The 18,729-nt window shown below is 50.2% G+C and overlaps 4 protein-coding genes across 4 annotated transcripts; 1 reads left to right on the top strand and 3 right to left on the bottom strand.

Moving 5' to 3' along the window:
* Positions 1-2,657: 2,657 nt before the first annotated feature.
* QC764_606705 (uncharacterized protein) lies at positions 2,658-3,185 on the bottom strand (the record flags this gene model as incomplete). The annotated part of the gene is made up of 1 exon (XM_062949172.1): positions 2,658-3,185. The coding sequence occupies one exon, from the start codon at positions 3,183-3,185 to the stop codon at positions 2,658-2,660; it is 528 nt and encodes a 175-aa protein (XP_062797829.1).
* A 916-nt stretch (positions 3,186-4,101) lies between these two features.
* On the top strand, positions 4,102-5,199 carry QC764_606710 (uncharacterized protein; the record flags this gene model as incomplete). Its single annotated transcript, XM_062949173.1, has 1 exon — positions 4,102-5,199. The coding sequence occupies one exon, from the start codon at positions 4,102-4,104 to the stop codon at positions 5,197-5,199; it is 1,098 nt and encodes a 365-aa protein (XP_062797830.1).
* A 4,142-nt stretch (positions 5,200-9,341) lies between these two features.
* NWD3 (NACHT and WD40-domain containing NOD-like receptor 3) lies at positions 9,342-12,959 on the bottom strand (the record flags this gene model as incomplete). The annotated part of the gene is made up of 3 exons (XM_062947592.1): positions 12,072-12,959; positions 10,409-12,024; positions 9,342-10,355 (listed from the first exon to the last, which is right to left on the bottom strand). Exons 1-3 carry the CDS (start codon positions 12,565-12,567, stop codon positions 9,342-9,344), a joined length of 3,126 nt encoding a protein of 1,041 aa, XP_062797831.1. The 5' UTR covers positions 12,568-12,959.
* Positions 12,960-16,049: 3,090 nt separating this feature from the next.
* QC764_606720 (uncharacterized protein) lies at positions 16,050-17,075 on the bottom strand (the record flags this gene model as incomplete). The annotated part of the gene is made up of 1 exon (XM_062949174.1): positions 16,050-17,075. The coding sequence occupies one exon, from the start codon at positions 17,073-17,075 to the stop codon at positions 16,050-16,052; it is 1,026 nt and encodes a 341-aa protein (XP_062797832.1).
* Positions 17,076-18,729: the final 1,654 nt, after the last annotated feature.

Here is an 18,729-nt window from a genome sequence, read left to right on the forward strand (position 1 = left end):
CTATTTTCTGAGCGCGTAAGTTTTGTGGTTACACCACCGCACTCGGCTGGACTGCCCTATTAGAGACGCTAGCGTGAGGTAAGGATCTATACTTTCACGATGTTACGGATAGAGTTATTGGAGGACGTCAGCGGTCAGACCTAGTAGTCAGCAAGCCACGTTCGAATATCAAGAAGCTGAGGCGTCCAACTGCTTTATATTGACTTGGCTGTTGCGCACCGGCTGTTCCTGTCGGCATCTGTGCTGGAGATGAAACTCGGACTTTTGCAACTTGAGGGAGGGAGACAAAGTCTGTCGTTTATTTTAAACTCATAATTCATTTTGTCACAGAGAGTGTAGAGTCAAGGTGTTACGCGCGGAAAAGACAGCGTGGATGTTGTGCAAAAGAATGCTCGCACCGGATTTAGGCAGACATATGCTGTATCGTATGTATTTTGACGAAGTACACAAGCACCTCTTGAATGCACTGAGAATGACGTCGCCGCATAAGGTATGAAGCTTGGAGCCACAAGTTGGGAGAACATGGGGATGCGGCTTCTCCTTCGAGAGCCAAGATAATCAAACTTCACTCCCCCGTGGCCCCCTAACACAAACGTCCAGTGAGAAGTCTGGCGCCAGCGGTGAGAGTTGGGTTGCTCTATAGCGCGCCGGGCGCCGGGTACGAGGATCTGGAGGGGGTCGCAGAAGGATCCGCTTACGAGAAGAGCCGCTTCAGGCGAGTGAGCTCCAGCCGAATCTGGATTTGTATCAGGCTTTTCTTAGAGGGAAATAGATGCACCTCTACTTGGTAGATTGTGTTCTATCCATGGTGTTTCACTTCGTCATTATGTCTTTTCCGAGAAGCTTCGTGCCGCTGTCATTGCCCGTATTCTCGCAGTTCAAGATCCCTACGTCTAAGCGCTCGTTCCCATTCAGCATCGTTAGGGCGTAGAATTTGGCAACACCTTTGATAGGGCAGATGGAGCGCCCCGATACGCAGCTGGAAATGTAAATCACACAAAGAGCTATGTGCCCATCATGAAACCGCAGAATTCTGAGAAATATTCCACTTGACACATTGATCAGGCAGTTTGCAATTTCATGAATAACATCAGTCTTTGCAATATGCGATAGTACTACCAGCTCTAACTAAAGTATCTCTTGCTCCTCCTCTTCCGTTTCCAACACCCTCATCAAATCACGGCCAAAAATCCAGGAAGATTCGCCATGCTGATCAATCAAACGCTCGATGACCTCCATCGAGAATACGAAACTGGAACATGGCATTCTGAAACCTCATTCTCGTTGGTGAACTTACATTCACTACCTTGCTTATCAAGATTGCGAAACCAGCGTCATCGGTGTGTGGAAATCCCCTGTTCATAGTTGAACAACACAAGGCAGTTTTCTTCCCCTTGTCACCACGGAGTGGTGATCAAAGTGGAAAAAAAAAAAAAAAGAGTTCTGGTTGCATCAGCGGTTTCAACAAGTGTTGAGCTAACTGGAGATAGTAATACCAGCCAGCCCTGAGAAACTGGGCGGACAAGCAAGAGAAGAACGGCGTGGGTACAAAAGGTTTCCCAGACACCTAAGTAAGTTCGACATCCAACTGCCCCCTCGCGGGGAGAGGACCACCAAGCTATCCACACAGCCCTCAAGAGGAGTGCGAGAAAGCTCGGGACGATACCATCGATAAAGAGCCGATACCCCCTGGCTAGAGGCTCCGAAACATCAAGATAGCCGGGAGGATACCGGCACCGCTCGAAGATACGACCAGAGACAAAGGCGAGGAGTCCTGGGCCAAGGTACTGAGCAAGTAGTCAGAGGCACTGCCGTGCCGTAAGGTCGAGATATGGGGGAATAACGCTGTTTCGCTGTTGATTGGCAGACCCGATCAAGAAGAAAAGAGGAAAATTCAACAGAATGGATGGAAAATGGTCTTTAAAGCCAACAGCACCTCGAATCTGCACCTTCCATGACTGCAATCGTAATCACCTTGATATTATTGAAGTGGCAGAATGGAGATGAACAAAATGGGAAGTTCGTGCTGTCGTGGAAGGAGAGACGTTGCTTTGTTGAGAAGCAATGGTGGAACATGGCCGAGATGACCGAGATAGCTAAGGTGTCGATATGGAAAGGAAGGTAGCTAAGCGATCCCAGTTACGTACTTGGCCCTCTTGCAAGAACTGACTTGGGTTGCAGGTTACCTGCCTTACTCCGAAAGTCACTCTTCCCACGTCACTCTTCCCACCATGCAACGGAATGCGCTGGGTGGCAGTTGTACCTAGTTGTTGACACCACCTGGGGGAGGAAAGATGTTGTCTGACTGAGATAAGGCGGCTACCTAGTATTCAGTCCCGTCGTTTCCCATGGGCTGGTGACAGCACGGCACATACCTAGAGCAGAACCAACCATGCCCAATCGTGTCCTCCCCAAACCAGCCGGCGGCTTCACCAGCCCCGACGACATCCTGTGGGACTCCTGCCTGGACAGGTCGAGACTGTTTCGACGGTAGAGAGTTACGTGAAATGTTACTGGATTATGTTAACCATCTACAAGAACCTGGCTCCATCTCATCCGCGCTTTCCATCCCTCCTTCCCACAGCGCAGTCAGTCTGTGGAACCAAACGGATACCCTACCCACAGGGTAGGCCGGGTGGGTACATATCTCTACACAGTCACACCCTCCGATAAACCCACACGCCCTCCCCCGCTTCGACGGCACCCTTCCGCATATCCTCCCCCTCCTTGTCAACAGCCCACTCGTCAAATACTGGCCCAAACTCCTCCATGTCTGCCCTAGGCCCGATCCAAACTACGATTTCCCCTTCCCACCTTGCCAGATAAGCTTGTACCAAGGAGGGCTGCCTGGGGTAGACGAACAGCAGCGCACCCGCCTCCTTCAGCAAGCCACTGTCAACCACTGCCCATGTTCCTGTCACTGTCAAGGTGTTTTGCTCGGGAAGAAAAACGTTAACTGGCTTTGGGGCCGAGACCTCCACGCCGTAAATGCTATTGGAACGGGCCGGGTAGTGGTGTAGGAGCAGAGCTTCCAAGAGGCCAGGACCGGAGCCGATTGAGAGGGCTAGACTGGGAGGAGGAGGAAGGATGGTGTCGAGGAGGGAGAGTAATGGGAGCGAGAGGGAGCAGCATGAAGAGGGATGACGAATGGGGGAGGTTGATAGTTGTGGAAGACGAGTCGTCATTTCTGATGGGTGGTGGTTGTGGTGGTTGTGGTGATTGGTTGGTGATACGAAAGTTTCAAAGTTTAAGCCGTTAGAATTTTCTACTGTTTCTACTGTCAGTGACATGGCTCCACAAAAATTTGACAAATTAACGTTATCTACCAATGAGATCGGACCAGGTTCTTTTCCTTTTCACTTCGACGTCCCTCGCAAGAGTTCTCACACCTTGTTACCTACCTACACATAAACACCATCTTTTCATTCTTTCTTCCTACACTAGCTGACCAACTCGGACTATTGGAAAGAGAAGTGGACCCATAGTCCGCGTCTACAAGAATTTGGGCTGGCTGAGAACAAGCCACAATCTTCCCCTCAACCGTTGGCTTGATGCTCACCCGTGGCGCGCATTGTCCAAAGGAGACCAGTTCATCAACTGATAGCTTCCGACCTAACCTTTATTTGACATTGTTGGCCGCCATCATACTGTTTGGTGCTTTAACATCACCACTCCTTACCACTTGGTCTGCGAGCCTCATTTACTCAGAGGAGACAATATGGCACCGCCTAGCCTATCAACTCGCACTCAGAGCCATCAAGTTCTATTTCAAGATCGACCATCACGACAACATCTAAATATCGTTGACTTTGCAGCCAGCCACAATGACAATATTTCACTGCTGACTCTCTATCGCAGCACTTTACGCAGATCCGTCCGCTGTTGATCCTTGTACTATGGCAGCCATGAAAGATAACCAGCCAGAGGATATCTGGACTCCTATCGAAGACCAAAAAGTATTTAACGGCTTGACGCGCCGTCGAAACTGACCTCTCGACTGCCAACCTCTCAGTATCATCAAGACGCATATAGCACCTTCTAAATCTTACCTTTCTACTACACACACTTTACCTTACCCTTCTTTACAGCACGACACTGAACATGAGCTGGTGGAGCTCTCTCATCCATGGCGTCGGTTCTGCCGTGGACTGGGTCAAATCAAACTCGGGCACCATTGGAACGGCCGCTGGGATCATCGCAAAGGTTGCCGGAGCTATCGCGGATGATCATAGTGATCCTGTCGCCCAGATATTTCCCAACTTCATAAAGGCGGCTCAAAGACTCAAAAAGAAGGCCCAAAAGGGGGCCCAGGCAAAGCTCGACGAGGTTTCGGCCTCTCTCCCCGATCGCATCAAGAACGACAAAACTCGGAAAACCGAAGAAGCCGCCAGCCTGTCAGATTCAACCTTCATGTGGGTGGACCCAGCACCCTTGAACGCAGACGGCCAGCCGAACAAGAGTCTTGTTCACGATATCGGAAAGATGCTCGCGCAGAGCAGCTTTCCAACTGTTCTCAAAGCAGGCAACGGCAAGGGCAAACGAGAGGGGTCCGACTCGGGCTTTCTGGACGTGGCACTGTCCATCGGGCAGGCCATCTTTGCCAACATGGCCACCGACGCCGAATATGCCGACGATGACGGGATTGTGGTGTCCCCCTTCAGCATCTCCAGCACCGACGGCTGCTGCACCATCTCGGGCTGCCACGCCTACTATCCCATCCCGCTCGGACAGACGGGCGCCAACTCTGTCTGGCACGCCGCGATAGCCATGAACAAGACCACAACGGAAGCATACCGGTTCCACGAGTTTGCGAGCACCAGGGCTCTGACCATTTCTCAGCCGGTCAAGATGGACAACGGCAGCGGCAACCCGCAGTGGCTCGTCACGATGAGCGTCCCGTGGGAGGACGCCGTGTCTGCCTCCAAGCTGGCTCCGGCGCTGCTGAATGAGCTCCAGAGCACCGACGTCACCCAGGTTGGCTGGCGGCTGTACTACCACTCGCTCGACGGGACGGACCAGCGGTTGAAGCTGCAGTGTCCGGACGGGTTTACCCCTGCCCAGGCGAAAGGTCTCGTTCGCGGGTGCATCAAGGATGTGGTCAGGTCCTCGGGCATGCTGTTGTCTCCCAACGCTAGCCCGTATCTCACCCCGGATATCCTAGTCACCATGTCTACGCTTGTCTTTGGCGGTGACAATTGACGAGGCAAAGTCTTGATCGGATATCCAGTCATTTTTTTTTTTTTTTTTTTTGTTTTTGGCACTTGTCTCTTTGTGCTGGCAGGAACACAGCTGGGTGGGTAGGTGAGGTAGGTAAGAGGGAGCGAGTTGGAGGCTCGCCAAACTCGGGTTGGTCAAAGTGGTTTTTCTTTTTCATGAACTTTTTATCTCTCTTTTATTTTTTCTTGTTTCTTACTCTTTAAGTCGTCCTTCATTGAACCCCTTTCCCTCCATTTGGCTCACTGATGTCTTGTCATTGTTTCGGGATGTTGAATGGGGGTGCCCAGCCGTGTAGTTCACCCCCACTTGACACAGACCATTTTACTCTTTTGGGCCCTTTCCTACTTGCGAACAATCGTTTCACCATGATCAGTTTTGTCATCTAGTCTTTTCGGTGAAGATTGCATGAATACACTCGATGCCTTGATCAGCCAATTTTTTTTTTTTTGAAAAGCTACTCTTTTTGCAAAATGCATGGTTGTTGTTGTTGTTGTTGGGTAGAAAAATTGAGGTTAGGTCGGCAACTCTGGAAAAAAAGACGCAATTGGCTGGTTGTCTGTGCGAGATTACATAAAATTTGCTCACAAATGGTCCACAAAGCAACTGGGGATTTCTTCTGTCAGTATCCTACCTACAAACATAGCCAATTGTCTAAAGCCTTGAGTCAAATGTGTAGCATCAGAGGAATGGGCGACAAGAGCCGAGAATGAGAGACATGGTTGGCTTTGGTCAGGGACGTTGACTCTTTCAACTTGACATTGGGCCGAGGGGGGGGTGTGTCATATGGCTCAGAGGAGAGAGAGAGAGAGAGAGAGAGAGAGAGAGAGAGAGAGAGAGAGAGAGAGAGAGAGAGAGAGAGAGAGAGAGAGAGAGAGAGAGAGAGAGAGAGAGAGAGAGAGAGAGAGAGAGAGAGAGAGAGAGAGAGATACCAGAGGACAAGATCCGAAAAAAGTTGGTACGTGATGGAGGGCCGCAGTGGATTCAAGTCAACTTCTTCAAACTTCCATCAGGAAATTCCCCGACTGTCTCATCACCACTTCCCACGGAAACTTTAACATAGACAGAGTTATCAGGGCTATTCCACTGATCTACATTGTGAATTACGGGCTTCCACCGACAAGAAACCCGGTAAAGGTAGATTTATAGGATTTGACGCGGCTTCATGGAGGAATGAAAGGCCCCGAGGGAACACCTTCCTTTTTGAGACGAGGTGAAAGGTCGGTGTCAAAGACTTTCTTGCATGAGAGGATGGCAGCTTGGGCATCTGAGAATTTTGATGGCCAAGCCAAGAGTATGTATGAGACTTGCTCCCCAGCGAACCATTTCTTCTGTCTTCTTCAAACCCCGATTCTCTCAGGTATTATAATGAATAATCTCCAGGGGAAAATTGATACCTGATATTCCTGCAGGGGCAGGAATATCTTGATTGATGAATGTAGGATTTGCAGATACATTAAAAACATGATTGGCTCATGACTGGCGATTCTACATATCCAGCAGGAGTATGGGGAAGGCGAGTATGTTGAGACAAACAACGCTGAATCAGGGTGGCAATTAGGTGTCGAATTGAGCTTTGTCATGATCATACATACGAGGTGGTGTGATAACGGGATGTAGACCCGATTCACCGCGTTGCATCTTGTCAGCCGAGTGTGTGCTCCGGAATCATGGTTCCAGCATGGGATATGTTGGGCTTCAGTGATGGACAGAAAGTAGCTCCAACTCCAACTGTCACCATTTCCTGATCTGTGATTGATTTGTGACAGCGAGCCATCTGGATTAGCAGAGCATGAGGTGATATTGGAGCCCAACGATGCACACATCAATCCTTCTTGGCTGCGGGGGTATCAGAGAGGCGGCTGGAAATCAGGCAATTGAACATGAATTTCATATTGTGAATTTCCAAGACTTCAGAGAATCAGATATCAGGTATATAAAGCAGGAGTTCTCGTTTGATTCTCTGGCCTCCCTAACTGGCCAGACATCTCAGATCATTTCTCTCTTGTATCACATCAACATCAACTCAATTTGATTCTAGTTGCATCGCCCGAGCCATAGGCAAAGACCCTGCTCTGAAGATCACGGCGGCTACGGCTTCAGGGCCAATCGACTTTCTTGTGGTTTGAGCCCTCGCCGAGTGACTCTAACGGCTAGCTGGACAAAAGTCTTGTTCAGGACGTCAGCAAGCTACTCGTTCAGAAAAGCTACCTCACCGGCAGTGACCCCACCTGGCTCGTCACAATGTCCATCAAATGGGAGGACTCAGTCACGGCCTCCGGGCTGCCCCTTGTCTTGAACGGGCTCGCTCCGGACTGATGATTTGCACGCCGCTGGCTGGGTTCTCGTCCACCACTCGCTTGACAGTATGGACAAGCACATCAAACTGCAGTGCCCGGGTAACAACCAACACTCCCGCCCAGGCCAGAGGTCTCGTGCTGCAGTGTGCCAAAAGTGCCATCCAATCCTTGATCGCTGGGGCGATCACCCTGCCCTACCTCACCCCGGACATCAAAGTCACCATGTCAACGCTTGCCTTGCCAACAGCTGCATTCTGACTTGCAGCATCGGAGAGCCGAGGCCACCCTAAGGTACGATGGGATGTGGGCTCACCGATAGAGGACGATGCCCGTCGTATTGACCTCTTCTAGAGGTGTAGGTTCATCTGATCAAGTCCGCGCTGAGGGAACCTTTGTTGTAATGGGACGGGCGGTATGTAAATGGGGTCTTGTTAGTGGTGTATTGTTGTGTCGAGGGAAATTTTTTGCCGTTTTTGGACTCGCTTCCAGGGTGTATGGTTAGCGAGCGGTAGCCCACCCCTCTCTCCAACACGATTATTTTCGGCTTTGATTCGAAAATAATATTAAGACTACAAGTTGATTGAAAATCGGTTTATAACGTTTAAGATATAGAGTAATGTAGAATTTGGTCGATGAGAGCGCTGCAAATGCAGGAGTCTCAAGAGGGTGACGCAGTTACCCAAAAACTGGCGAGCCTGGAACTGTGCTGCTGAATACGACGACGTAATTGTCGAAGGAAGAAAGTGCAACAGAACGTAATTATCTGTAAATACAGAAAGTAGTGTACTGATATATTGCGGTTTCACACTGTAAAGAACCAGTTGTATTAACTAACTTGACTTATCTTATGGAGAGAAAGAAGCAAGAAAACCATCACAACAGGAAAAGGGCTCTTAATGAGCACCTCAACTTCCCTATCATCCTTATCGCTCCCTATCGCTCAGTGGTCCCAGTTGGCTTGGATCCATGGTTCGATAAGGTCATGTTTTTATATGGGGTCGCTGAGAGCACTGTAACTACAGGGGTCTCAGGAGGGTGAAGCAATTACCCAAGAACTTCGCGAGTCTCGGACTGTGCTGCTAAGTACGACGACGTGGTTGTCGAAGGAAGAAAGTGCAACAGGTATTACCTGCAAATACAGAGAGTAGTGAACTGGGATGTTGTAGTCTTATATATAAGATACTGTAAATGATCAATCTCATTGACTGACTTGACTTATTATATCTTAAGGAAAGAAAGAAGCAGGAATACCATTGCAATTGGAAGAGGGCTCTTTATGAGCACCTGAACTTCCTTATTATCCTTATCGCTCCCTATCGCTCGGTGGCCCCAGTGGCTTGGATCCATGATCTCGTTGCCGATAAGGTGCTCGAATCGCTCATGAGGCTTCTCGTATCTCTCATTGTTCGGAGGTCCAGTCAAGAGTCTGTCCGGAGATCCGGTGAGGAGTCCTGCGAGCCGTTGAGAGCGCTTGTGGGCGAGCCGTTGAGAGCATTGTGGGCGAGCTGTTGGGAACAATGTGGGCGCAGAATTCCATAAACAAGTGCTGTAAAATCCCATGAATAAATGCTGCATTTTAACAGGTCACAAGGGGCCCAGGTTGCCGATAAGGTACTCGTATCGCATCGTGAGGCTTCTGAAGTCCCCTTGTGATCTATAGCATGATGCTATTGCTCGGAGGTCCGGTCAGGAGTTCTGGCAGCCGTTGGGAGCGTTGTGGGCGCAGAATTAATGATGTTGAGATTGCTGGGAAATTCCATGAATAAGTGCTGCATTTTAACAAAATATTACGGATGAGTTAAAGCGACTCGAAATGTATTAAACATCTCATAAGAAACCAATCGTAAAAACACGTCCCGAAGCACAGCCAATGGATATCATCCGCCCTTGGATTGCAGAACAGTGCGCGCGGTATTCCAGTGGTAGCGATAACACTTTTCGGCCATTGCAAATAATCCAGGACCGATCCTGTCCTAAGCCGTACCCATGCCACCTGGAATCGTCAGGCTGAATTGGGCTTTCCGTAGCTGTAGCTATTTCAATATACCCGGCATTGGTAATGAGGCGGCGGCTGGTACCGTTAAACGATATGTGGGTTACGGAAGTACCGACATTGATAGTTTCAAGGCAGCTTCCCGATTTCGCTTCCCAAATCCGGATAGTACGATCGTTCGACGCCGATGCGATTCGGCTACTATCCGGCGAGAATGCTACCGACCGAACCGAATCGCTATGGCCTTCGAGCTTCCGTACCTCCTTGCCCGATTTCGCTTCCCAAATCCGGATAGTTCGATCGTCCGACGCCGATACGATTCGGCTACCATCCGGCGAGAATACTACCGACCGAACCGAACCGCTATGGCCTTCGAGCTTCCGTACCTCCTTGCCCGACTTCGCTTCCCAAATCCGGATAGTTTGATCGTACGACGCCGATACGATTCGGCTACCATCCGGCGAGAACGCTACCGACAGAACCAAACCGCTATGGCCTTCGAGCTTCCGTACCTCCTTACCCGATTTCGCTTCCCAGATCCGGATAGTCCGGTCGGCCGACGCCGATGCGATTCGGCTACCATCCGGCGAGAACGCTACCGACCAAACCCAGTTGCTATGGCCTTCGAATGTTTGAAGACACGGACTCCAGTTTTGCTCGACCACTGGCTTCGTTAGCACCCAACTAGGTTCTTCTCCGGCGAATAATCGACGGATGGTACTGTTAGCTGGAGTGAAGAGCAGCGCTGATACGTATGTCTGTAGTGGAGCCTGTTCGATAATCGACCGGTTTAGTAAAATAAACCGATATGCGTCTTCGATGAGGTTTATAAAACCGTCTACCCTAGTCTAATCCGTCAATTTAGTTCCGTTATTCGAACTAGCAGGGAGTCGGCACTTACCTCGACAATGGTTCTGAGCCTAGTAAGGGAGAGGACTCCGTTCGCTATATCGCCGAGGAGACTCAAGGCTTCAAGCCAGTGCAGGAAATGGCGGTGGAAGAACGTCTTAATCAACTCTCTTATTCGGATACTCTTGGATCCTGTGGCATGCTGCCTGAATGTCTTTATTAGCCGATAACGCCGCGAGCCTTGTAACTCGGCCTTGTCCGCTTCACAAACGTGGTCAATCCAGTATGCACAGGAGTATCCCACTCCAAGTAAAGGATCACTTGCGGGCGGCCGCCCCTTCATATCATGGATGAGTGTTCCTGGATGCACCAGTTGATACACGTCTCGCCGTAGTGCGTTCTCCATCGCAGCCAAGGATCTTTCGACGATGCTGAGTTGAACAGCATGTTTCCCAGATGAGAAAATCTTATCGACGGCGGCGTGGCTGACTAGGTAGTCCTTGGCCGACTGATGAATCGGATAAACGTGGTTCTCTACCAGCGTAAGAAAGGAACCGCACATGTCGACAATCTTCTCCAGATCAGCGGTGTCATATATGAGTCCGGCTAGTGTTCGGAGTTCGAGAATGTGGAGTGGGCGGTACGCTAAAGTTGCGATTGAAAGCACAGTAAGACACGCGTCCCGGTAGCCGTCCCTAGACTTGGCGATATCTCCCATCATCCTATCGTAAAGCGGCGGTAGACCTGACGGTATCTCATCGATATGGCGAGCAGCATCATCGGCTAAGACGCTATGGATAGATCGCAAGATTAAATCGACCCATAAAAAGGTACCCTCAGCCTTCTCGAGTAGTTTTTGCTGGACATTATCTCGCTGAGTAGGGTCGGATCTAAGCGACGGGAGTTGGTCTACCTTGTGCTCGATGTAGGCTTTGATCGCCTGAGACACGGCTTCCGAGTTTACTTCCAGACTTAACTTTGCATCTGGATTCTCTAGTGCGGGACCCTCGTCAATGTCGACTCCATTGCGGCTTGTCACGATCCACTTCAGGCGGTTTTGTTGGAGAACAGTGTCTCTAATCAGGCCGAGGAGGTTCGGCAGGCCGTCTTCGCATTCATCGAGAGCGTCAACAGCCAAGTAGACGGTTTCCGACCGCGAGTGCTGGATCATTTGCCTAAATACGTTTGACAGTACGTCGAAGGCGTTAACGTTTTTAGTGACGTCAAAGATTTCCTTGCCCATTCGGTCGTAGTCGGTCTTAAGGTATAAAACGAGATTAACGTCCTGGATCAGCAAGAGGTATATAAGCCCTTTCAGGACGGCGACTGCATTGTTTAAACGGTCGTCAGTATTCTGACAGAAGAAGAACGACAATGACGAGCTAGTGGCGGTGTGGTCGGGTTTGGTTCGGGATTGAAGTTGCTTAATGATTGTGGCCAACAGCATTGTCTTCCCCTTGCCGGCACCGCCCTTGATCCAGAGTAGCTTGGTTTCACCGTCTCGCCACTTCTGGTAATTGGGGTGGGAGAGAATCCAGCGGGACGAATCTTCATATAGAGGCCCCTTCGTTCTTTCAATACGTAGCTTGTCGATGGTGGGATCGGTCCACCTCAGGTCTTTGAGTAGGGAGTCTCGTTCGGTTTCGCAGGTAGCGGACAAGTGAATGCCTGTTCGATGTTAGAGATTTCCTCAGCAATCGGTCCTGGAGAGATACCTTGTGGTAACGATGTCGGGATTGCTGACACTTCTTTTATTGCCTCCCGTATTACCGCCGCGACACTGGTCTCTGTGGGCAGCTCCGCTACGCGATTGCTGGTCAAAAGTTGGACATCTTCCAGTATGCCCTTCATGAGCGTCTCCACTGTGTCTCCTTTACCCAAGGTACGGACCGCATGCACATATCGCTCCATTCTCGAAGCATCAGCCTGTGGCACAACACTCTTAAATATTTTGTCTAGTTGTGTTGCCCTATTCTCGCAGCGCTCTAAGACAGGCTTTATTGCCTTGCAATATTCTTCGTCGGGGTTGGTGTTATTGAGGTTTCTGGAGACAGTCTGGAGGGTTTTGCGGACAAGAGGGAGCCGTGTCACAATATCGCGGAAGGCTTCTGGGAGGCCTAAGGCATCGTTGGTGGCATTGTAGACCTTCGCAGTGGCGTCGACAATGGCGATGATGCCAGAGATGATGCCGATGACCTCGGCGCCCGACATGTCTCACGGTTCCTACAACAAATGCAGTTAGACTCTCGGCTCCGTTAGGTAGGATACTCCACTAGACGGGAAGATGCGAATTAGAGCGTTCGAGGAGCTGCTTATGATAACTAGGCGTCGTTAGACGGGTTTGGCGTGCTGTGTTCTGGTCGGGCCGCGGAGTCGATGCTGGCCTCGATTGACGAGATCGGGCTGCGGCATTTTGGGCAGTCGGTAGCGCATAGCTGCCCCGCGTTACGCCGTACGGGCCAATCGAGAAGCGCAGGTGTGATTCGCTGTTGTGAGGCGGCGCTTGCTTAACAAATAGGAATTCCGAGAGGTTGTTTTCCGGTGTCGAGGAGTCGCCTTTGCGTATTCTTAAACTGTAGACGCTCAGCCGCACATTCTGCTGCGAAAGGGAACTTGCTCTGTCTATGCACACAAAACTGGCGTCTGCTCTGGCACTCTTTTAAATGTTTAGGCACGGACCAAATGTACTTCAGGGACATTCAGGTACACTGCAACACCAGTAATAGCTGACATTGCCAGCTTCTTGCATCGCGCAAACAAGAACCGTAAAAACTAAGTAAATACTACAGGTGGTCTTGCGTGATGTTCCACACAGTAACAACGGGCCGCTGCTATAACTAGTTCAGTGGGTAAGCTGGGGCAAAGTGAACGAGCGTGTTGCACCCACACTCCTGTTTTTTGTAAGAGACCTGTGTGATTTAACCTATTATGTCACGACCCTGACACATGTGGGGCGCAGAAGGGCACCCCGACCAATTAGTGGATAAGCCAATGAGAAGAGGTTCACCATTAACATGCGTGATAAGCGGGCCGACCGGATAAGCGAGCCGACCACTTTCCAACACCCTACCATAACTATCCTTAATTACAATACACTACCCTACGAAATAACAATAACTGAATTAGAAACAGATAAATCAGATAATTCTGCAGCCTCCTGGCATATGCGTACATTATAGCCAGGCTTGTCGCACACACTACAGAACCGAACCTTCATACGGGACCCCCTGCACTACCACCGTTTTGTCGTGTTTCCTGGATTACCTGCTCACCCACAGCCTTCTAGTTAACCAGATTTTATGCCTCTTATACAGTAAGTGATCCTCCACGGTATATATGTGTTTCCTTGACTCTCTGTCTCTTAATTAGGCCCTTATTAGCCTTGCATAGCAAAGAGACCTCTGGACAATGTCACAGTTAACCCAACAGCAGGTCGCGCCACATGTGGGGCGCAGGACGTCCCCAGCCAATCATTAGGGAAGTCAGGAAACAGCCAATCAGGGTTAGACAAAGTGCTATGGCACCACGGCCCACGAGCACTCTGTAGGATGCAAGATGCTAAGGGTGATCGGAGGCATAGCACGACGAGCACGTTGCAGGATTCAATGTGCTAAGGGTGATCGGGGCCGTAGCAGGGTGAGCACCTCGCGGTCCTAAGGTCTATATACACGGAGGAACTGGCTGGTGTAGATAGATGGTTCCGCAGTATGCAATTTCAAGTCACAATCGTTGGTATCTAGACTGTTGTGATTGAGACAAGACATTTATTGTACACTGCTTAGCTGTACCGAACCAGGATTGTTCAGAAGTGCCTTCAACCAGTATCCCTTTCAGAGGTTCTGGATAGGGGTTGGTCACAGTAGGTGACTGTTTACAGGGCCTTTAGGCCTGTAAACCCCATATCCTATTTTTTTCAATAATTATAACAACAGATAATAGCTGGACTACTAATGAAAAAGGCATGGATTGGATTCGGCACTTCGATTTCCACACGGCATTTCGTACGAAGGGCAAATATCGGCTGTTAATCCTTGATGGCTACGAGAGCCACTACTCCGAAGAAACCGAAACCTACTGCCAGAAGTACAATATTATTACATTATGTATACCTCTGCACCCCCCCTATATACTTCAGCCATTAGATGTAGGCTGTTTTGCGCCATTGAAGAAGGCGTATAGCCGCCAGATTAAGCAGTTGATGCGGATGAATATCGCACACATCAGCAAATTGGAGTTTCTTTGTGCGTTCAGAGAAGCGTTTTTTGCTTTGATTACAGAAAGAAATATCCAGGGGGTTTTTGCCGGAGCCGGTGTTATGCCGCACGACCCGGAGAGGGTGATATCTAAGCTAGATATGCGCATTGGGACTTCAACACCCCCATCCTCAAGGCCGGGCACGGCATTACCTTGGCTCTTCCAAACACCACACAACCCTCGAGAAGCTACTTCACAGTCAGAGCTTATTAAAACTCGGATATCAAACCACCAGGGTAGCTCTTCAACATCTATGTTGACTGCTATGGATCGATTAACTAAAGGTACGAAGGCTATGATGTACAAGGTGGCTCTTCTACAAACGGAGGTCTCGGCACTGCGAAAGGCTAATGAAGCACTTTAATACGAGACGGAGAGCCAAAAAAACACGTGTGAGGCTTGGAGGGTCACTTACTGTACAAGAGGCACAGGATCTACTGGATCAGAAGACTGTGGGCGAGCAGGTAATCCAGGAAAACCGACAGAATGGTGGTAGTGCAGTGGGGTCCCGTATGAAGGTTCGGTGCTGTGGTGTATGCGGCAAGCCTGGCCATAATGTACGCACCTGCAAGGAAGCTGCAGAATCATCGGATTCATCTGTTTCTGATTCAGTTATAGTTATTTCGTAGTGTTGTAGTTGTGTAATTGAGGATTGATGTTGTAGGGTGGTGGAAAAGTGCTCACTCGCTTAGAATGCTCACTCGCTTATCACGCACGTTATACTTTTACCGCCCGTCTTATTTTCAAATTTTATTTTCTGTCGGCGGTTATGCGCCTGAGGTGCATTGGAAGAAGGAGGGGAGTGAATGTATAAGATGGAAAAAGAAATAGTCCTCAGCTTTTGGCAGCATGTCTTCCAGAATAGGCATTAGATTTCCCTGGAAATGACAGTCTGGATGTAGTGCACAATCGAAACCGAGCCTTGTTGTCAATTGCGTCGGGTCTTCTACATCATGCTCACACGTCTGCCCTTCACCAAGTAGTTAGCCAATAAGCAACATTTCCCATGAAGTTCCGTGCAATACATAGATGATGGACGGTGCCTTCAGTTCAACTTACACCCTTTCAACCTCTCCAGACCTATTTTCGCTCAGGGGTCCTCTTGGGCACCCCTTGTTCACTTCCACAACTCAACCTCAATAAAGAAGTGAGTTTGTAGCTGGAAAAAGGTCATGTTACCTTTCAATCTAAATACCTAGGTAGTCTAGCCTCAGAAACGAGCAAAACTTGTCATCACGTCGTAGATCATGACCCGCCCCCCCTTTAGCCCCGTGTGATCTTTGTTTCCCTCAAGACAAGAGAGAAAAACAACAGATCGGATATCAAAATGCCCTTCCATTCCTTCTTATAGCTCCGGGAAACAAACCAATCAAAAACTTCCTTCTGAAGCACTCCAGAACAAAACATAGAAAAAAAAGATGAAATGAACGAGTAAAAGTTCACCTCACAACCTGCTGTCCGGCCTGCCCACCCCCTTGCGCATTATTCCCCTGCTGCTGCTGTTGACTCTCCTCCTTCTTCAACAACCTCTTCCGGTTATACAAATCCGTATTCAACACATTGACATACCCCCTCCTCCTAAGCTCCTCCTGAATCTGGCTCACCAACCTCCCCTCCCTCAACCAGCCGTCCACCTCGGCGCTCACGAAATCCGGCAGCTTCCTCGCCCTCGGGTCGCTGGTGTCGGTGCTCGGTCCATGATTATGGACTTTATGTTCCTCGTTGGGGTAATGCAGCACCCAGACGTCGGAATCCTTGGCTGTCTCGATGACCTCAAATTTGAAGAGACAGCCGCATTTCTTGGACGTTCTATCGGTAGTGGGCTTCCGCCTGCCTTCCTCTTTGGCCTTGACAAACACCGAGGGGTCGACGGGGGGTCGGTGGTGGCGGGCTTCGCCGCCGCGGAAGCAGACCCAGCGGACTTTTCGCTTGCCGGTTACTTTTGCGCCGGCGATGCGCATGGAGTAGCCTCGCGGGAGGGTCCAGGCGTCGAGGGTGGCTTGCATCGCGGCGCGGGAGTTGATGACGAAGTTGGGGGGTGGGGGTTCGAGGGGGATTATGGGTTGTTGGGGTTGTTGTGGGATGGCATGTTGCTGGTATGCGAGGTGTTGTTGCGGCTGCGTAGGTTGGGATTGTTGACTTTGTTGTTGCTGCTGCTGCTGTTGCTGTTGCGGTGGTTGTTGTTGACCCCCCTGTGATAATGATTGCGGTGGTGGTGGAGGCGGCGGGCCGCCAGGGGCACCAGGAGCGGGTGGTCCCGCTGACGCCGGCGCAACGCCGCTGACTCCGCCTCCTGCCGGGACCTGGGCTGGGCCCCCACCACCGCTAGGTGCTGCACCACCACCAAAGTTTGGGTTCTGGCTGATCTTGAGGACAGCCTCGATGCGACTGAGGCGGCGGTCGATGGCAGTGAGGGAGTTGAACAAGGTGTTGAACTGGCTGGGGGTCAGGGTGTTTGCTGCCATGGGTTCTCCAAAAGTACAGGGGATCCAGGTTGACAGAGAGCGATATTTTGTTTGCGCCGCACTGTGTGTGTGTCTTTCCCCAGCTTTTTGGTGGTTTGTGTTGACAAAGTCCAGCCAGCCAACCGGGCGCCTGTCGGGTCGCGGAGAGTCCTGTGCGCTTCGCGCGCGTCACTCGGCTTCTGGTTTTTTTTTTTTTTTTTGGAAATGGCGAGGATATCGGAATAACAGCAGACACGAGCCAAACAAACCAAGGCGAACAGGTTGCGCGCAAAAGAAAAAAAACAAATTCACATATCGCGGTTGGTGAGTGTCAGATCAGGGAAACGATGACGATGGGCCAAAGGCTGATAATGGAGATGGCTGAGAGCATCGGGTTCGCGATTCTCGTCACGTGGTCTGCACGAATGAACGAGGCGGCGCTGCGGGAAAACAAATTGTGGGTGCCGCCCGATGCGGGGTTCGCGCCCAAATATTCAACCTCAGGCTTCTTTTCTACCCCTCTATTTTCTTTCTGCAGTGCAACCTATCACCATCTCACATCTCACAGACGCAAATGCGCTGCTCTTGCATAATCAGCTTTTGGCCAGCAGAGATAATCAGCTATCGTCTTGTTAGCAGCCATCGTAGAGGATCGTAACTTGGAAAGGGAACAAGTACTAATGCTGCCGGCGTACCGAAATCGTGCATCTCTTCTCACGCAATTCTCTCAGATCTGAAATCCTAGAAACCAGGCATGGACCCCAACCAGCCAGTCTGCACCTTAATGCCATAAATCTATGACGGTGTCTGAGATAGGGGGATGATAACTATCGATCGAAGTCTCAACACTCTTCTGGGTTGGCCACCTAGTCTGTGCAAGCAAAGTGGGTTCTGAACGTTTCTTTTGGCCCCAGCCTGGTGTGAAGATTCGATTCCCAAACCATCAGCAGAGTACTAGCTGTTCAAGAAGTAGCTTCAGGAGAATGATGTGCTTCCCGAATTTCTGAGGTTATCCAAATCAAAACTACAGAATATTGTCATTTGCCCCAGGGCTTGCTTTGTGAAGGTAATGCCCAACTTGATCTTTGTTTTCTCTCAAATGAGTAAACTCTCCAAGGAAGTCAGGAATCACCTGGTGTGCCGACTGTGTGTTGAATCAGTATCCCCCACTGGCATTACCTCATGCTTGCAACCCAGTGAGACAGTGGCAATCGGCCAGGCAACTCACTCTGCTGTATTCGCACTTTACCAGTGCACCAACGGCAGACTTGGAGATGTTCGAGCCTGTCCAGGGCCAAATACCAGTCATCGTCTCAGCCATTGCCAACTCGAACCAACTAACCGCCGCTATCATCAAAGAGTTGCAAGACAACCACGCTGCCATCTTGACCGCCATCCAAGATGGTTTGCTTATTATCCTAGATACTGCCGAGAAGGTAGGTACCTATGTATCCGTCTGCGTGGTCCAGAGTGATGTTCTGACGCAATTCCCAGGTGCGAGTTTGGGCAGCCGAAAACCCCGACAAGATAGCTATCACAATTGCCGGCCTCATCTTGGTTGTCGCCCCAGGTGTTGTCGCTGGACCTGTCCTTTCTTCGGTTGGGGTTGGCGAGGGTGGTGTAGCTGCCGGTAAGTGTCCATCCTCTACCTCACACCACGATCCATAGCTAATAC

The sequence above is a fragment of the Podospora pseudoanserina genome, chromosome 6, assembly GCF_035222485.1.
Source record: "Podospora pseudoanserina strain CBS 124.78 chromosome 6, whole genome shotgun sequence".
Classification (NCBI taxonomy): Eukaryota; Fungi; Ascomycota; class Sordariomycetes; order Sordariales; family Podosporaceae; genus Podospora; species Podospora pseudoanserina.